This window comes from Lynx canadensis, chromosome C1 (genome assembly GCF_007474595.2).
Source record: "Lynx canadensis isolate LIC74 chromosome C1, mLynCan4.pri.v2, whole genome shotgun sequence".
Lineage (NCBI taxonomy): Eukaryota > Metazoa > Chordata > Mammalia > Carnivora > Felidae > Lynx > Lynx canadensis.
This window is the reverse complement of record NC_044310.1, coordinates 187,710,192-187,729,053: the sequence shown is the minus strand read 5'-3', so window position 1 is coordinate 187,729,053 and position 18,862 is coordinate 187,710,192. Positions and strand designations below refer to the sequence as shown.

Genomic DNA, 18,862 nt, shown 5'->3' with positions numbered 1-18,862 from the left:
GTATTAAAAAAATTTATTTTGTGATCTGTACATGTGATAAAGTGGGGCTTCCTTGTAGACTTTTAAAGGAAAAACAAAACAAAAACCCAAAGTAAAAATGTATAAATACAATATATATTTTCTTACAAAAATGGGAGATTTACAAAATATACATACTGCACTTGTCTCTATTTTACAAATTTCACATGCAAGAGATATAACACAAAAGATGCCAAAAAACTGTATAGTGGGAGTTTTAAATCTGACAAATGAGACCATTTTGGAAGTTTAAGAAACACAAGGTTGATGTTAACTTTAATATAAAAAGCAGCTCCACTCAAGTGAACATTACATATATAAAGTAACTTGTACTCCTGACAGTACCCTCTCTGATCTGAAAACTGTTTAAAACAGCATTTTAAAACTTGTTTTGAGAAATAGGATAGTGTTGCAAGATTGGAGGGTGGTGTCAAAGGTGGAGTAAAGGTTAGCTCCCATGATTCTCTGCTCAGCTTTAGAGCATTATGCAAAAGAATCAGAGTTCTATTACAGAAAAAAAAAAGTACATGATTTAAGATTAATAAATTTAAGTCATGCAGCACATTTCAAAGAACTCCAGAATTACTTTGAAGTTTACCTTCTTTTAATGACTTTCCTTAAAAATGGGACCCATGGTTTGAATTGTCCGCTTCGTTCATTATCATTTCTGTAGGTCACCTCCCCACCCAGCCACACAAAAACAGGGTCAGCATACACATGATGTTTTATAAATGGATTTATGGAACTCAGAAAACAGGACAAAAATGGTTCTTAAAAAATTTTTTTTAACTTCTTTATTATGGAGGCTGAGGGTATTATTCTTTTCCTTTTATCTTGAAGGATTCAAATTGGAAGAAAATAGAAAACCTAAATGTAGGTTTATAGGAAGAAAAAAAAATAAAGGGAGAGATTTCCCTGAACATTTTAACAGAGCCTGTAGACAGGATCATGTGTTCTGAATTAAATTTATTTAAAACAAATACAACAAAACCCCTTGCATTTTCCTTTAGCCGAGTCAGAACCTCTGCCTGATTGGGGTATGGGAGCACACTGCCCTTCACTTTTCCTTAAAAAGGAATGTTTATCTCAGCCAAATTAACATCCAAAAGGAAACCTCTGATTTGTGCTACTTTGCCTATAAAAGTTGCTGTCTTCACAGTTATGCCTTTCCACAGGGAGACACTTTTGTTTCCTCTTTTGTCTCTTACAACAAAGACAAGGGGAAAAATGCACTCCTGTTTTGAAAAGCAACAAGTCATTACTTCTTTTCAGAGTATTAAACCAAATAAAACACCCTTCTTTCTTCCTTCTGCCTTCTGCAGGAAATAAAAAAGTAGCAGAAATACCTACTACTCGTCTCCTTTGCCTCATCTCGAAATGTTATCTTCATTTCTTTGCATCCTCACATTAGGATTCGAGGAGGCAAGCCTCTCAAGACTTCCAAATGCTTATTTTACAAGAACTTGAAAGGCGTAGGAGAGGAAAAACAGGCGGGAGGGGCCAGGGGAGGAGAGCCTGTAATGTCTGACCCTGGAAATTAACCCATCTGGGCTCCAGTTTGGCCCCAGTGAAAGGAGATTATGGTTTGACCACCGCTTGACAAGGACACCGCAGGGAGTCCTCCCTTTTCCCAACAAAGCCGCCGCCGCAGACAGAGCTGTACCTTTCACCCGGGCCTCACAGGAGTGAGGACAGGCCACTTGTCTTGCAGCAGGGGAACCGCTCATAGTCCCAGTTCAGCCCTGAAGCCGGGAAGAACTCAGAGCAATCTCTGCTGGGTTCAATCTTGATAGACCCCGGTCGGCCCATCCCGTACGTGATTAACATCGTTATCATCATCATCATGATCATCATCCTGCAAGTCTTTGCCAGAAGTCTTTTCATTCAAACCGTTTTTCCACCCAGACCTCCTTATCCAAACACACCCCTCGTCCCAAATCTACATATCTCATCTCTCTTCCAGGTCCCTTCTCCTTTGAGGGCAAGGAGGTTACAGACACCCCCCACCCCAGCAGTTCTCTCCTTCCCGTGCCTCTCCCCCTCGGAGGGGATGGGGGAAGGGAGGGTGAGGGAGGGGCCGGGGCTCATACCGCAGTCTCCCCCTTGCTGCTGTGGCTGAGTCTGTGATAGAAGCGGCGCCACGACTGCAGAGTCTTGCCGGACCAGATCCAGAAACCAGTGGTGATGCCCACGATCATGGTCATCAGGTACTTTATCATGAAGACAGTGAAGTCAGGGCTCATGGGCGGGAAATGGCCAGGCGGGCAGGGCACCGCGTAGCTCTTGCAAGTCTGCAGGAGCCAGGTGCGCTCCCAGTGTTCGCGGAAGGCCTGCTCATAGAAGTAGCAGGCCAGGACGATGGTCGCCGGCACAGTGTAAAGCACGCTGAAGACGCCGATGCGCACCATGAGCTTCTCCAGTTTCTCGGTCTTGGTTCCGTCGTGCTTCATGATGGTGCGGATGCGGAAGAGCGACACGAATCCGGCCAGCAGGAAGGACGTGCCAATGAAGAGGTAGACGAACAGAGGCGCCAACACGAAGCCTCGCAGCGCATCCACGCTGGACAGGCCCACGTAGCAAACCCCACTGAGCAAGTCCCCATCCACCTGGCCCATGGCCAAGATGGTGATGGTCTTGACAGCGGGCACGGCCCACGCGGCCAGGTGGAAATACTGAGAGTTGGCTTCAATGGCCTCATGGCCCCACTTCATGCCAGCTGCCAGGAACCAAGTGAGCGACAGGATGACCCACCAGATGGAACTGGCCATGCCGAAGAAGTACAGCACCATGAAGAGGATAGTGCAACCCTCCTTCTTGGTGCCCTGCGCCACCGTGCGGTAGCCGTCTTCTGAGAAGCGCTCCACGCACACCGCGCGGTCCTCCAGCAGGAAGCCGGCCACGTGCGCCACGGCCACCATGAAGTAGCAGCCCGACAGAAAGATGATGGGCCGCTCGGGATAGCTGAAGCGCCTCATGTCCACTAAATAAGTGAGCACGGTGAAGAGCGTCGAGGCGCAACACAGCACCGACCACACGCCCACCCAGAGACGGGCAAAGCGCCTCTCCTCTTCCTTAAAGTACATTAGGCCGTTGGCACGGCCCGGCTCGCACGGGGCGCCGCAGTCGCGCTCGCCCAGGAAGCGGTAGCCCAGGTAGGGGGGCACCTTGAGCTGGCGGGGGCACGAGAAGGGGAAGGCAGAACGGCCCCTGCCGTCAGCGGCCCCCGGGGGCAGCGCGGTGAAGGGCAAGTCCGGCATGTAGGGCGCGGTGGGGTAGGCTGTGGGGCCGCCACCTGGGCCCCCGGAGCCGTCGGACGTGTTCTGGCCCACGCAGATCTCGCCGGCGCCGTGCACCGGGAAGTTCTCGCAGCGCAGCCGCTCTGGCCACTGGAAGCCGAACTTGTTCATGAGCGCTTCGCAGCCCTGGCGGGCACGCTCGCACAGAGAACGGCACGGCGGGATGGCCTGATCAAGCACCGTGCACACGGGTGCGTACATAGAGCACAGGAAGAAGCGCAACTCGGGAGAACACTGCACCTTCACCAGCGGGTAGAACTGGTGTACCTCGAGGCCCGCGTCCTCTTGATTCGTGTGGCCTAGCAGGTTGGGCAGGATGGTCTGGTTGTAGGCAATGTCCGTGCATAGTGGGATGGAGATGGGCTGGCAGAAGCCGTGGTCCGGTACCGAGATGCCCTTCTCGCCGTGGTAAGGCTGCGCCCCGGCACCGGCGGGCAGCGCGCCCAGCAGCGCAAGCACTAGAGTGCACAGGCCCAGGGGCGAGCGCGACGCGGCCGCGCCGGGGCCCCGCATCGCCGGCCACGGGTGCAGCGGCGCTCTCAGCCGGAGGAGCGCGACGAGGCAGCCGAGAGAGGCTTGGATCTGGGGAGGCGCGGCCGCGCCCGGCTCATGAGAGTCCTCCCGGCGCCGGGGCCGGGCCGTGGGTGGCGCGGAGCTGAGGGCGCTGCAGCTGGGGTGCCCGCGCCGCGTGGGCGCCGCAGCCGTCTCCGCCCAGCACTCGATCAGTCGCGGGGAGCCCAAACTCGTCTGCCTGGGCCGGGGGCGCCAAGGGGGGCGGCCTTCTCCCGCCGCGACGTAACGGTGTGGCTTTTTCTGCGGCGAGGAGCAACAAGCGTCTCCGGTTACCCTTCAAACTTCGCTCAAGTCTCTCGACCCACAGCGCACAGTAACGCACGCGCCCCCCACACCAAGTCTGGCCCGGGGCGGCCGAGAGCCCGGCGCCGCCGCCTGCTAGCCGAGGCCGCCTCCTCGGCGGTGCTGCTCCGCCTCCTCGCCTCCAGGCTCTGCTCGCCGCCGCCTCCTCCTCGTCTCCTTTTCTACTCCCCCGCTCCTTCTTCAGCCCCAAAAGCTCGGCCCCCAAGTTTGTGCCAAACGGATGATTCTCGTTCTGAGTCCGATAGGCGCCTTAGAGCCAAGAGCTCAGCTAGTTCTTTTTGGAAATCCAATTATACTGCGTCCCGAAGCTGCGAGGGCCCTATGCCCGCGGCCTGGGCCTGGCCTCTCCAGCCTCGCGAAGCCCTGGCCCGTGAATCCCAACGCCCGCCGCCGCCGCCCGCCGAGAGGGAGCGCAGAGTAACGCCTCGGAGTCGCGCAACTCGCCAGAAGAAGCGTCGGGCTCGCAGGGTTCCGGGCCGCCCCGCCCCCTCCCCTCCCCCCATTCACAAACCACTCCGGGGGCGGGCCCTCGAGCTCCAGGGCGGCCCAATGGTAGCCTTTGTTTTCTGTGCGGCGGCCTCCGGATTGGGTGGAAGTCGGAAGGGCCGGGCGAGGGAACCGGAGAGGCGGAGTTTGCAGCGCTCTGGGCGGATTCCTGAGGGGAGGGGCAGGGGGCTGGGACGGAAAAGTTAAGAAAAACTTTTACGGTGAATTCGCTCGAGGGTGGGGGGCGGGGGGGGGGGTAAACGCGCCAGAAAGGGAATTTGCTTTAAAGATTTGTTCCTCTTCCGGGTACACTAAAAATACACATTCTCGAACCGGAGGGCGCACGGAGAGAGGCTTTTGCTGGGAGAAGCTGAGAATAGCGCAGCGCCTCAGCGGAGAGACTTGACCCGGAGTCACGTTAGACCTGCCAGAGCTGAAAGTGCGGGGTTTGGCAGGGGACTTTTGGGTATCTGGATCCTAAGTGTGGGGTTCGGTACCGAGCGAGAAGGGGGTGCGTCTCGCAGATCGCTTTTTTCTCCCCAGACCCAAACCGACCACGTGAGGCCACAATCTCTCTCACTCCCTCTCCCCGGCTGTAAAAAGGAGGAGGGGCCGCGTGCGTGGAGAAATAGGAGTCGGGAGGAGGGGGCCGACTTAAGGCGGGAGGAAGTGCAGACCCCACCGAGGAGTGGGGGCCCGGGAGCGGCGGGCGTGGGGGACCCGGGCCCCCAGGCCACCTCTCCCGCGCGTACGGCTCAAAGTCTAGAAATCTGGTATGGTTTTAGTGCGGTTATGAGAAAACTAAGACAGTGTTGTGGGGGAATGGTTATAAAAGTACCTGAGACTGAATCCCCGGGAACACTCTGTACGGTTTAAAGTGAGCCTTCGATTGCGGTGCTTTCCTTAGTTCTTCGGCATGTGGCCATTCGGGATCCCCTCCACGATGCAGAGGCAACGACTTGATCCTCTAGTTGAAATGTGCGTAGAAAAGTTTTAATGCGCATTAGAAACCAGGGGATTTGCTAATTAAGGAGTTTTCAAAACACAAAGAGAGGTTATACGTGTTCTCCGGTGGCGTTTTCTGATTGGCAAGCAATCTTTTGTTCCCCGGTCAAAGCTTCGCCCTGCTCACCGCACTGGCGCTCCCGTGCGCTCTCCGGTTAGTTCCGGCGAAGTCAGAATTTACTGGGGGGGGTGGTGGTGGAGGCTCTCCTCTCTGGGCAGCAAAGAATATCATGAATTCCTGTGCAGGAAACTGACATGTTGAGAAAGGAAAAATCTGTCTCTCGCTCACCGTCACACACACACACACACACACACACACACACACACAGGCACGCACACACACGGATCAATACTGTGCTCAAGAAAACGTTACTCCTGGCTGAGCCTTTCCTTCTGCCTGCCAGTCTCAGGTCCAAGGCGCTGGAACCCTGAGGGATTTCTGATCAGGCTGTTTATTTGCAGAAGTTCCTGCCTCTGCTACCTCCCGTGAGCTTCTTCTCCAGCAATTAAAAAATGGTTCTGAAATCTAAGACAATTAATTGGGTTCCCTTCCGTGGGGGGACTTCGGTTTCCTCTGTTTTTCTTTTATTTATTTTCTATTACTGAAGTTTACTGAGCATCTTACCTTCCATTTCACAATTCTTTGTCGTTTCCCACTCTTGTTAATGGATCTGGGGAGCTGAATCATTTGGGCCATGATGTTAGACTGCTCACATTCTCCATCCGCCCCTCAACAGAGTCCTTATATTTTTTTCTTCCAAAGCATCAGTTTCCTTCTCACACCCAGGACCTTATTGGTTTTCTTTTGGGTTATCTGCCTCAAGGTAATACAAAGGATTAATGACATTTGCTTTAAAAAACAGTTTATTCCTTCCTTGTATTTTTTTAAAAGCTCCTCTTTTTCTTTCTAAATTATTATTCTTACTACCTAACATTGGGGAGCATTGATACTGCCTTGAAAGATGTTGTTTAAAGACAATGCTGCTGCTTTGCTTTGTCATTTAAAGTGTGTGTGGTAGGGGGTTGGAAATCCTTTTTTCTCTCTGTGAGCTTCTGGATATCCTCCTTTTCTAAATCAAATTTTCATGCTTATTCATCAGGCCACTGATCTAAGTCATCTTTGCTTATTGAGGGAGAAATTGCAAGCACTGTCATCAAATAAAATGAAAACCGACAGGATAAAATACTGTATCTCAAATACAGCTAAAACCAGTTTAGTTGATGAGTTTTTACTTCCCATATTATAGCCCCAGACAGCTTGCTGATGAAAGGTAATAGGGATAATTATTTAGAAAGAAAAAAGGAGAACCCTGTAAGAAATTACAAGGGGTGAATAGAATATTTTAAAAACAGTCTATGCATAAGATGCAGAAAGCCAATCCCAATGGAAAGCATCACAGATGTCTTGTTTCTCTGTCCCAGGAAAACAAGTGCAAAAAGCATAAAAGCAAAGACTAATTGTTTTGGAGAGTATTTTGTTTTTTAAAATGATTTTTAAAAACCTACTCCAAAATTATTCTGAAAAATAAGGATTTGCTGTTTCTGAGAGGGGTGTGGTAGCTGTCCATGCCTTGCCTGATACAGAATGCTATGATTTCAAAGACCTAAGTAATAAAAGAGAGTAGATCCGAAAAGGAGGTTCACAATGTAGGGGGCTAAATAAATAGTGTGTGTTAGGCTCTACGGTAAGTGTAGTAACATTGGTTCATATTCTCTCCAGGATCAATTTAATTTTCTTTTCCAAGCAACTCTTTCCACACCCAACTCCCAAAGCCACTAACTGGTATCATCTTTGGAGAGCTAAGGGTGGAAAATTTTGTAACTGTCTGCTGCAAAACTTCCAATTGTCCCTGCCCTTTAAAATAACAAAGGCTTTTATTTCTTCACATCATAGTCATATGGTCTTACAGAAAAGTGATGGTATTCATTGGATCCAGTTATTTAAATGCTACTTATCTTGGCCAAGTCCCAGGTTTATCTAGTTGAATTACATTCTGATGTCAGGCCAGATTAGCAAATGGCCACCTTCATGGTGCCACTATCCTGTCTGTGGTTGTAGTGAAACTCCAGCTGCAAGAATTACTCATGCAAGACGAGAAAGAGCAGCTTTTAGCCTATATGTTCCTTTTGGCCTCTCTTTTACACATTTTTGACTTTATAACGTTAAGGACTTGGAATTTCAAGTTGCCAGGTTGCCATTGAATTCCTTTCATTTTAGTTTGGGGTGTTGGATCATTCCAAGAATGGGAATGTTCTTACCCTAAGCAGACTTTCAAGTGTAATGAAAGTGAGAGATGTCTAGATTGAATAAAAGGAAGTCTATGCTGAAGTCCTGATAAATGTGCTAGTCCCCACCCAGTAGAGATGATTCATATCATTCAATCTGTTTGACCATTCCTCTTGTTGCTTGAGGCTTGCATTAGTTATCTATTGTTGTATAACAAATCACCCCCAAACTTAGCAGCTTAAAACAACAGACACTTAATATTTCACAGTTTCTGTGTATTGGGAACCTGGATGTGCTTAGCTGGGTCCCCTGGCCCTCTGGCTTGGGATTGCTCATGGAACTGCAATTAGGGCGCTGGTGGGGCTACAGTTACCTCACAGTTCGACTGGAGGAGGATCCACTTCCAAACTCACTCATGTGGCTATTGGCAGGCCTCAGAGTATCCATTTCCAAGGTCATTACATGGCTATTGGCAGGCCTCAGGTTCTCACTAGCCATTGGCCAAAGACATCAGTTCCTTGCCTTGTGGGCCTCTCATAAGACCACTTATAACATGGCACCTTGCTCCCCCAGAACAGGTGCTGTGAGAAAGAGGGAGGGAGGAAGAGAGAGCAAGAGGGAGAGAAGATGACAATCAAGATGGAAGTCACAGTCTTTCTGTAATCTTAGAAGTGACATCCTGGGATGCCTGGGTGGCTCAGTTGGTTGAGCGTCTGACTTTGGCTCAGGTCATGATCTCATGGCTTGTGAGTTTGGGCCCTGCATTGGACTTTGTGCTGACAGCTCAGAGCCTGGAGCCTGCTTCAAATTCTGTGTCTCCTCTCTCTGCTCCTCCCCTGCTCACTCTCTCTCTCTCTCTCTCAAAAAAAAAAAAAAAAAAATAGATAAACATTAAAAAAATAAAGAAGTGACATCCCATCACTTTTGCCATATTCTATTCATTAGAAGCAAGTTAGTAGGACTACCCACACTCAAGGGGTAGCTGGGATTTCTCTGGGGCATTAAAACCCACTGGAGGGTGAGAATCATTAAGAGCCATTTTAAAGACAGTTTACCGTAAGGATTATTCATTCATTCCTAAAGTATTACGAAGATGGGGCCACAGAGAGAAGCAACTCTTGGGTCTCTGCTCTTGGGCAGTCCAGAGAAAGGTTCACAACTAAAAGCACATGTTGATTGGTTTTGATGCCACTTGCATTTGTTACAACAGAAACCTATTCTAGCAACCATTTTTTCAAATATATGCCATTGGACTTGAGGGAGAAAGAATGTGGAGGAAGTTGATTAATAGAAGACCATCAGCAATCCTGAAAAACCTCCAAATGGAGAGGGTGGGCCATTCTAGGAAGTCAAATCTGTACTCAAGGACAGAACATGTAGACCGTAGTCTCTAGGGAGAGACTTTGGCTATTTGGGTTATGAAGTAAGAGCACTGTTGGTAATTGCTACCTATGTGTTTAATGCCAGTCTGCACAGTACTGACCTGTAAGAAGGGAGGCAGAGGTGGTTAGTAGAGACTGGTTACATTCTGCCTTTCACCATTGATTTCCTGCCATGCCTCAGGCAAGTCACTTAACCTCTCTTGCTCTCCCAGTGTGCTGTGAGAACTAATGAGAGAATATTTATACAATGCTTTGTGATCTATGAGCAAAAAAATCATGACAGCGAAATCCTAGTTTGGTTATATGGAGGCAAATCATAGAAATAATAGAAAAGACCAAGTTAGGGGCATATTTTGGAGCTCTGGCTCTTTGCTAAAGTTGTGACTTTTTATTAGTAGTATGTTGATAAATGTTTAATGACCAACTCTCCAAAGAAATAGCCCTGATCTGTACATTTGCCAATTTCCATGGTGTCAATACTGCTAACATGGCTCATTTCAAGCCAATACTACCACTGAACTTGGAGTTTGGAAAAGATGCAGGTAATCAGCTCTCACAAGCCTCAAAGAGCTGACTTTAGCACACTGCTGGATTTATAGAACTTATTCTCTTCAGATTATTTCGAGCATCAAAATGGTTACATTTTAGAGGCACCTAGGTGGCTCAGTTGATTGAGCGTCAGACTCTTGGTTTCGGCTCAGGTCATGATCTCATGCAGCTTCGTGGGTTGGAGCCCCACATCTGGCTCTGCGCTGGCAGAAGAGAGCCTGCTTGGGATTCTTTGTCTCCTCTCTCTCTCTCTCTCTCTGCCCCTCCCCCACTCATGCTGTCTCGGTCTCTCCCCAAAATAAATAAATAAACTTTAAAATAAAATAGTTACATTAAAAAATTTTGTTTCCATTGTTTGTTTTTGAGAGAGAGACAGAGCATGAACAGGGGAGGGGCAGAGAGAGAGAGGGAGACAGAATCTGAAGCAGGCTTCATCCAGGCTCTGACTGTCAGCACAGAGCCCGATGCAGAGCTCAAACTCACAAACCACAAGATCATAACCTGAGCTGAAGTCAGACGCTTAACCGACTGAACTAACCAGGTGCCCCTAAATTAGTTACATTTTTAAGAGAATGATTCTCATTTGTAAAGTACCAGTTGTATTAGGTACACTACTTTTAATTTTATAATAATTCTTCAAATTTCTAGGTAGAAGCTCCTTTTTAGAGAAGGAAAGTCTGGACTTAAAACCTAGATTTATATAACATTTTTCACTTTGCACAGAAGTACTAGTTGATGTCTTCGTGGTACGTCACTCATTTTTGTCCTTTTCAATGTCTTATCAAAAGCCATTCTAAAATTTAGAGAAGCACCAGAATTTCTAGGCTTGGGATATCAAGCCCAGATTGGTTATGACAACCCTGAGTATTATATCTTTACAGGTTTCAAACCCACTTGGAAATGTGTACTGTTTTTTTCCCTAAAATTTCAAGGAGCAGTATAATTTCCATTGCTGAAACTGAGCGAGTGGGGATCTAGATTAGGAGATGTGGGGGCACTGCTCCTATTCTACTAGGGTGGGTGGGAAACTTGGCAGTGTGTCAGGCTCTTCCCATTAGAGCATCTTGGCAGGCCATGAAATTCAGCAGAGCACTAAGAGGAGAAGCTACAGGAACAAGACTCACAACAGTCATGACAGACCCTAGGGAACCTTCAAGAAGCATGAGGACGGAGCTGGAGCAGTGGATGCCAGTCCTCGCTGGTCATCAGAATCACCTAAGGAGTTTTAAAAAAAAATTCAGAAGCCTAGGCCCCATCTCAGACATGTTGAGCCAGAATCTGTGGCATTGGACTTGGCAAATTAAATTAAAAAAAAATTGTTTTTAACCATTTATTTATTTTTGAGAGACAGAGAGAGCCAGAGCACAAACAGGAGAGGGGCAGAGAGAGAGGGAGACACAGAATCCAAGGCAAGCTCCAGGCTCTGAGCTGTCAGCACAGAGCCCAGTGCGGGACTTGAACTCACAAACTGCAAGATTATGATCTGAGCCGAAGTTGGATGCTTAACTGATTGAGCCATCCAGGCACCCAAGGAGTTAAATCTTTTAAACATTTTTTTTTATTTTTCAGAGAGAGAGTGAGAGAGTGCAAGTGAGGGAAAGGGACAGAGAGAGAGAGAGAGAGAGAGAGAGAGAGAGAGAGAGAGAGAATTTCAAGCAGCCTCCATGCCCAGTTCAGAGCCTGATGCAGGGCTTAATCTCATGACCCTGGGGGCAGGACCTGAGCCAAAATCAAGAGTTGGAGGCTCAACCCACTGAGCCACCCATACACCCTGGGAGTTTAATTTTTAAAAGCTCACCAGGTGATTCTTTTGAATTAGACAGGTTTGAGAACTACTGACCTTGACTTGTATCGTAAAGCAGTGTATTGTGCCATTGATGCCTTGTATAATATCTTTAGTCTTGTGTAAAGTCCTCACTTTACTTGATTATGTTTTGAACTGAAAGATAGAATAATGAGAAGCATAAGGGAGGATGAGGTGTGTGAGGTGTGTGTGTGTATGTGTGTGCATGTGTGCAAGAGAGAATAAGAGAGAGAGAGAGGTGGTTGGATAAAAGGTTGGATGATGTGATGTTGGGTCTCTGATCTTATTTATAAGTCTCAAGAAGTTAATGGTGGCTATTCCAAAATGTAACAATTCTACTCCCACAGTTCATTTATGGTATTTTCTCAGACTGACATTGCCATCCTTGTATCCTTATACCACGTGAACCCTCACCTCAGATGATTAAGGCGGAAATAGGCAAGCATCTGACCTAGCCATGAAGTTGTCTGGCATGGGACCTCTTTCCAACCAGTGTGCCCACTATAGAGTGGTAGCCCAATCAGCTTCTTTCATTTGGAGAGTCTAAGTATAAAATATAGCAGCAGAAGCTGAGAAACACTCGATGAAATAGGAACAAGCAGAGAACAGGAAGCAGTAGAAACTTGGAGGAAACAAGAGCCATGAGGCAGTGAGGTGTGTAGAGAGAGCAATTAGATGGTAACGACAGGAGCAGTAGTTGGAAAGCAGGATAGCAATGACCTCCTAGTGGAATGCTAGAAGAGAAAGAAAGAAAGGAAGGAGAGAGAGAACCTTTTTCAAAAGGAGAAGACAAGGAGACCAGGTTACAAGAATGATTTCTTAGCTCCTTCCCTTGGTATCCTACCATCCCCGTTAATGAAGCCACCTGACTGCTTTGTCTATTACTAGTAACTAGAGAGAATCTCACTAACCATAGTGCCAGGGCATGGGAAAGCATGAAAACACAGGTAGGTCTCTTCTGACTTTCTCCTGGAGGATGGGTCCACAGCAGCTGAAGGCTGATCTCCAAGGACCATCGTCATCCCAGGAGAGGGATGCATTCAGGGTTGGCTAACAACACTCAGTCTTGGAGCCACCTTCATCTTGTTCAACGAACTGCATAAAGAATTTGAGAAGACCCCTCCTAGGACTACAGTTGACAGAGTTGCTGTAATTGAATGAAGGAGTGATTGTAAAATGTTGCAATGTAGGAATTATCTATGAAGGCATTTAACTGTCTTCCCAAGTATATGAAAGTTTGTTTTGAGATGTATATGGTGCATTTCTCTCTTCAAGGATCAAACAGAGGAAAGAGCTCAGTTATAGCCAGGGAAATTAAAAGAATTCTGATTGTCTTGGTCCCACCACTAACCTCTTGGCCTCAGGCAAGTTGGTTAACCTCTCTGGGCCTGTTTCTTCATCTGTAAAGCAAGGAAACTGGGCTTTGTGATCTGGCCCAACTCTGAGAACCTATGACTCTTTGGGGGTTTCTCACTTGGATCAGGATTTCCCACACTAGAGGCTTTTTCGTGTTGGACGTTACCCAACAGAGCGGAGCCGGTCTCATCCCAGATCCTGATGATTGGCACGGAGGAAGCTCAGGGCTCGCTATGTGTGCCCAGTGGGTGCCAAGAAGACCAGGCCTGCAGTACAATGAGTATGCCCCTCGAGAGCCACTTGCCCATTGCTTTTCTTTTCTTTCACATTTCCACTCAGTCCCCTCTCCCTCTCCAGCCTTCTCCCTATTATTGTAAAATAGTACTTTAAACTCTAGAGCCAGGCTCTTCAATTAAGGTGTAGACAAAGTGGTTTGACTCCACTTGATTAAAAACTTTGTGAATGGGAGAGAACACAAACCTCAAAACATTTGCCTTTCAAAGCCAGGAGAGGGGTTAGAGAGAAACTGTTATGTGATCTCAAATTTGCCAGATGTCAGTTTAAAAGGGGCCTAAAGAATTCCTAAGCCTTTGTTTACCAAATCCTCCTCCCCTGGGTCAGAACCCCAGTGAAGCTGGCTGGGGGTGGGGGGCTGGAGGCTGTGGCTACCTGGCAGGAAAGGCCAAGGAAAGGCCAGAGCTGGATGGGAAGGGGCGGGGCTGGGGGTATTTGAATTTTTGTTTTTTCCTCTTAATTATCTGGGGCTGCCCTTCGAGAAATCTGTTCTCTTTGCGTTGGGAAATTAACTCTTAATCTCCACAAATGAGGGCAATCAACCCATTTACTAAATAAACACAGATCATTGCAGACTGGCTGCTCCTCTTTGTGATTTAATTTGAGAATGGCTTCACCTGAGGGAGGGGCTGAGGCTCGGCTGGGCCAGAGCCACCTGGCGGGGTCCCCAAGGGAGGTGGCTGGTGGATGAGGTGGCTAACAGAGGGTGGGGGAGCTGGGTTGAGACTAGAGAGAGCTTTGAGGTTTTCTCTTTAAGTAAATAGGAGACCCTCCCTGGCTCAGCTTTTACCTTCTGAATTTATCTGGGGCCTTTCATTGTGTGGTGTTAATTTTGGCTTTGAAAGTGTGAAGCTGTTTAAAGCAACTTTTATGAGAATGCTGGCTATCAGAAGTCCCTGGGATGGGAACAGTGAAGTCCTTTCTTTCTTAGCTAACTCTCTCATTAATATGTTGAGGAATTTCTCCTTGCTTTTAATTCCCCTCCTTAGTCACCAGTTATTTTGTTTATAAGTAGTCACAGAAGTTCATTCAAATCCCAGGTAGTTATACTGCAGTGGGATGCAGTGCTGGGCGCATAGTGGGAGCTCAGTAAATGAATGAATGCATGAATTAATAAGATGCACTTTAAGTTGAAAAGGAGGAAATAAAGCCACATGGCCTGCATATATTTTTTTTTATTTTTTTTAACGTTTATTTTTGAGAGAGAGAGAGAGAGAGACAGAATGCGAATGGGGGAGTGGCAGAGAGAGAGGGAGACACAGAGTTATTTTTTGTAAATGTTTTTCGAGATTACCATGTGTCAGGCACTGGGCAGGGTGCCGGGAATATAATGTGTCCCTGCCATCATAGAACTTATACTCTTGAAGAACAAATGAATCTGGTTTTCTGTGATGACCTTGAATTTGTCTCAAAATTATAACGGGAGTTTGGCACTAAGCTAGCAGCCAGCCCATACTGTGATTAAAAAGCACGGGCGAAGGGCGCCTGGGTGGCTTAGTTGGGTAAGTGTCCTACTGCGGCTCAGGTCATGATCTAACAATTCGTGGGTTCGAACTCACACGTCGGGATCTGTGCTGACAGGTCCGAACCTGGAGCCTGCTTCGTATTCTGTCTCCCTCTCTCTCTTCCCTACCCCACTTGGGCTCTCGCGCTCTCTCTCTCTCTCTCTCTCTCTCCCTTTATCAAAAATAAACAAACATTTTTTTTAAAAAAAAAGGAGGGGCTGAGTTGGAGAATGGTTTGGGGATTTTCCAGAATGGACATTAGAGTTCAGTAATTCTTTTCCTTCATTTTTCAGATGAGAACACCAAAGCCCAAAGATGGTGGATTGACTTGTCCAAGGGTTCACAGAAAGAACTGGAACTAGAATCCACATTTTTGATTCCTGGAACTGTGCTTTATCCAAGAGCTTTGCACATAATGGCCCAACTTTATTTATCTATTTATTTATCTCTGCTTACTGCTCACCTCACTCCAGAAATGACTTGTGTGAGCTCTGGAGTGAAATGAAAGATGAGAGTGACTGGCTAAGTGAGGGGCTTTGCTGGTGCCAGGGAGATCCATGGGAAGCAGGTGAGTGAGGCTGCTCAGCTCATGGCCCACAGCCTGAGTTGACTCCCTCTCCCCAGCTGTGCTTTGTCAGGAAACAACTAAAAGGGAGGTTGCAGAAACCTCAGTGGGGACCCAGACCAGAGGAGGGACTTGGGACTGTTCCTGCTGGCTGTTTGAACTGGGGAAAGGGCAGTTGGCCAGTTCCTGTGGTTTCCAGCAGACTTGTAAGGAGCTGCTACCAAAACAGAGGCGTTTTGAAGACAGCCCAGGAGGCGGGAGAGGAAACATTTAGAGAAGAGATAAACAAAATAGGCGACAGACTTCTCACTCCAGCAAAAGGGGCTTTGGTTTACCTGTGAAACCTCACTCCTCCTCTTCCCCTAGCCTAAAATTTATAAAGCTAGTCCTTGACTCCTAGAGATTACCCTTCGTTTTAGGCCTTAGTTCTGAGGGCCATATTGGTCTTGCTGTGTCTTAGCACCCAGGGCTGATGATATGCTAACTAAAATTCCAGTTGAACAGTGAAGAGAAAGCCAGCTGACTGACTCCAACATCTGGTATTAGTTGTATTATTGCTATTTTTATTAACAATTAACAATTATTGAGTGCTTACCGTGGCCAGGCATTGTGCTAAGACCTTGACCTGCACTATCTCCTTGACTCTTCATCCTCACAACAGCCCTTTGAGTGGCTACTATTTATTGGACCTGCTTCATAGATGGAGAAAATTATGCAGATAGTGCCTAAAGAACAGGACTTTGAACCCAGTTTTTTCTTTGAAGAAAAAAACTTGTGGGAAGGAAAGAAGAAAAGGGAAGTTGAGTTTGCTACTAAGAGTATGAGCCACCTAAGTGTGTCTGGGTGGGAGAAAGCCCCCCCCAGAGAGCAAACAGATGGTGTGAGCTTGTGTTTTCTATGGAAACCTCTATGAAGATGAGTTTCTATCTACCTACTCTGTAGCCAGCTGTCAAAGAGAACATCACAAGGCCAGGACAGACAGATATTCATGGGATGCTGGGCCTCTGGTATAGTTATCTCACATTTCTCAGTGTGCTAGGAGTGATAAAGTCATTTTTCCATTAACTATTTTGAAAGCTCTTATTTTTATAGCCAGGATTCTTCTTCCCTTTTTTTGGAGATGCAGTTTGATAGAAATGGTTGAGAGCAGAGGTTTTGCATATTTGAATCCTTGCTCAGTTGCTTGTTATATGGCTTTAGACAAGTTTTTTCCTCTGGGTCTCAGTTTCCTCTTCTGTAAAATGGTGATAACCCAGCACCTGCCTCATAGGATTGTGAAGTACAAATGAGGTAATGGTGTAAATGCTCAATAAAAGGCAATTATTACTGTTCTTCATTGGTTTAAAGGAACAATCTGGTCTAGGCAGATGGGTGCTGAAACTTCTGGTTTCTCAGAAGGTACTCTGTGCTCAGTTGAGAATGAAAATACTATAGAAATGGCAGGGCCAGGGAAAGTTGTGTTTCTGTCTGAATATTTCCAATGAATTAATAAGCTGGAGAGATGGATATTTGAAAGTTGCTACAGACTACAGGAGCTACTAAAGGGAAAACTTTCTTTTCCAAATCTGGATGCCTGCAACCCATAGGAAAGAGATATTTTGGGCATCTTATGTTTATTCCTACCCACGTCCTTTTTAGGTATTAGGCTTTCAGAACCAGGAACTGTGTTAAGTACAAATGAAAGAAAAAGTTATTTTTCATTCCTAGGCAACATGCGCCTAGAGTTTATCAATATGATCACAATCTTTAGAAAAACTGAACTTCTGGGCACCTGGGTGGCTCAGTGGGTTAAGCGTCCGACTTCGGCTCAGGTCATAATCTCACAGTGGTGAGTTCGAGCCCTGTGTCGGGCTCTGTGCTGGTAGCTCAGAGCCTGAAGCCTGCTTTGGATTCTGTGTCTCCCTCTCTCTCTGCCCCTTTCCTGTTCATGCTCTGTCTCTCTCTGTCTCAAAAATAAACAAAAACGTTAAAAAAATTTTAAAAAAAGAAAAACTGAACTTCTAATGGAAAACAGGGAGAAAATTTAAGTGATACATTTCCCACCATCCTTTATATTATTATTTTATATTATTGCCCATTTCATTTGGAATACAAACCAATTGAAAATGCCCTATAAAGCATTTTATTTTATTTTTCAGTATTTTATTTTTTTGTTTCAAATTTTTATTTAAATTCCAGTGAGTTAACATATAGTGTGGCCCTACAGAACATTGAAAATTTTCAGAGCGTGTGGAACACTGCCCATTTTTGTAAGTGGAAGGGTCAGAAGCAATTATTTGCTACCTGGCCAGCCCCTCAGCAGGCAGCATCTGCATTTGAACCATACTGGTATTTCCCAAGAGACTTTGCACTAGGTGGGTGCTTAATAAATACCTGCTGAATAAATTAGTTATTGTTTCCTACCTTTCTTTGTTTTTTTTTTTTTAATTTTTTTTCAACATTTTTATTTATTTTTGGGACAGAGAGAGACAGAGCATGAACGGGGGAGGGGCAGGGAGAGAGGGAGACACAGAATCGGAAACAGGCTCCAGGCTCTGAGCCATCAGCCCAGAGCCCGACGCGGGGCTCGAACTCACGGACCGCGAGATTGTGACCTGGCTGAAGTCGGACGCTTAACCGACTGCGCCACCCAGGCGCCCCTCTTTGTTTTTTAAAAATAGATTTATTTAAACATTTTTTTAAAGTTTTTATTTATTCATTTTGAGAGAGGGAGAAAGCATGAGCAGGGGAGGTGCAGAGGGAGAGGAGAGAGTGAGAATCCCAAGCAGGCTGTACTGTCAGTGTTGAGCCTCTGCAGGGCTTGAACTCATGAACCGTGAGATCATGACCTGAGCCAAAGTCGTATGCTTAACCGACCTAGCCACCCATGTGCCCCTAAAAAAATTTTTTTTTAGTGTTTATTTATTTTTTTTTTTTGAGAGAGAGAGTGTGTGCATGAGTTGGGGGAGAGGTGGAGAGAGAGGGAAACAGAGTATCAGAAGCAGGCTCTGCGCTAACAGCAGAGAGCCCAATTCAGGGCTAGAACTCACGAACCACAAGATCATGACCTGAGCCAAAGTCAGCCGCTTAATGGACTGAGCAACCCAGGCGCCCTGTTTCCTACCTTTATTTACCCTAGGCAGTTCAATTTGTCGGTTTAAGAGAATTTTCCTCATGACAATTTCTGAAAGTTTAAGCACTAACATTTGTGTTTATGTATGTATGGAAAAAAGCAATTACAGAATGCTCTTTTATGTTGTAGTTGGTGAAAAATGGTGGCCTCTCTTTATGACTTCTATAAATCAGTAAGAGCTCTGAGCACACAAAGGCTTAGAACACTATCTTACTGTTTGAAAACCACAAATTCTTTTGATAAACACTAAACAAAACAAACCCTCACAATTGCCCAGAAAGACTAATGTGTTTTTTTTAATTTTTTAAATGTTTTTATTTATTTTTGAGACAGAGACAGAGCATGAGCAGGGGAGGGGCAGAGAGAGAGGGAGTTGCAGAATCTGAA

The 18,862-nt window shown here is 46.5% G+C and overlaps 1 protein-coding gene across 1 annotated transcript; it reads right to left on the bottom strand.

Annotated features, from left to right (window-relative positions):
• Positions 1-1,710: 1,710 nt before the first annotated feature.
• FZD7 (frizzled class receptor 7) lies at positions 1,711-3,827 on the bottom strand. The gene has a single exon (XM_030327267.1). It carries the CDS (start codon positions 3,825-3,827, stop codon positions 2,103-2,105), a length of 1,725 nt encoding a protein of 574 aa, XP_030183127.1. The 3' UTR covers positions 1,711-2,102.
• Positions 3,828-18,862: the final 15,035 nt, after the last annotated feature.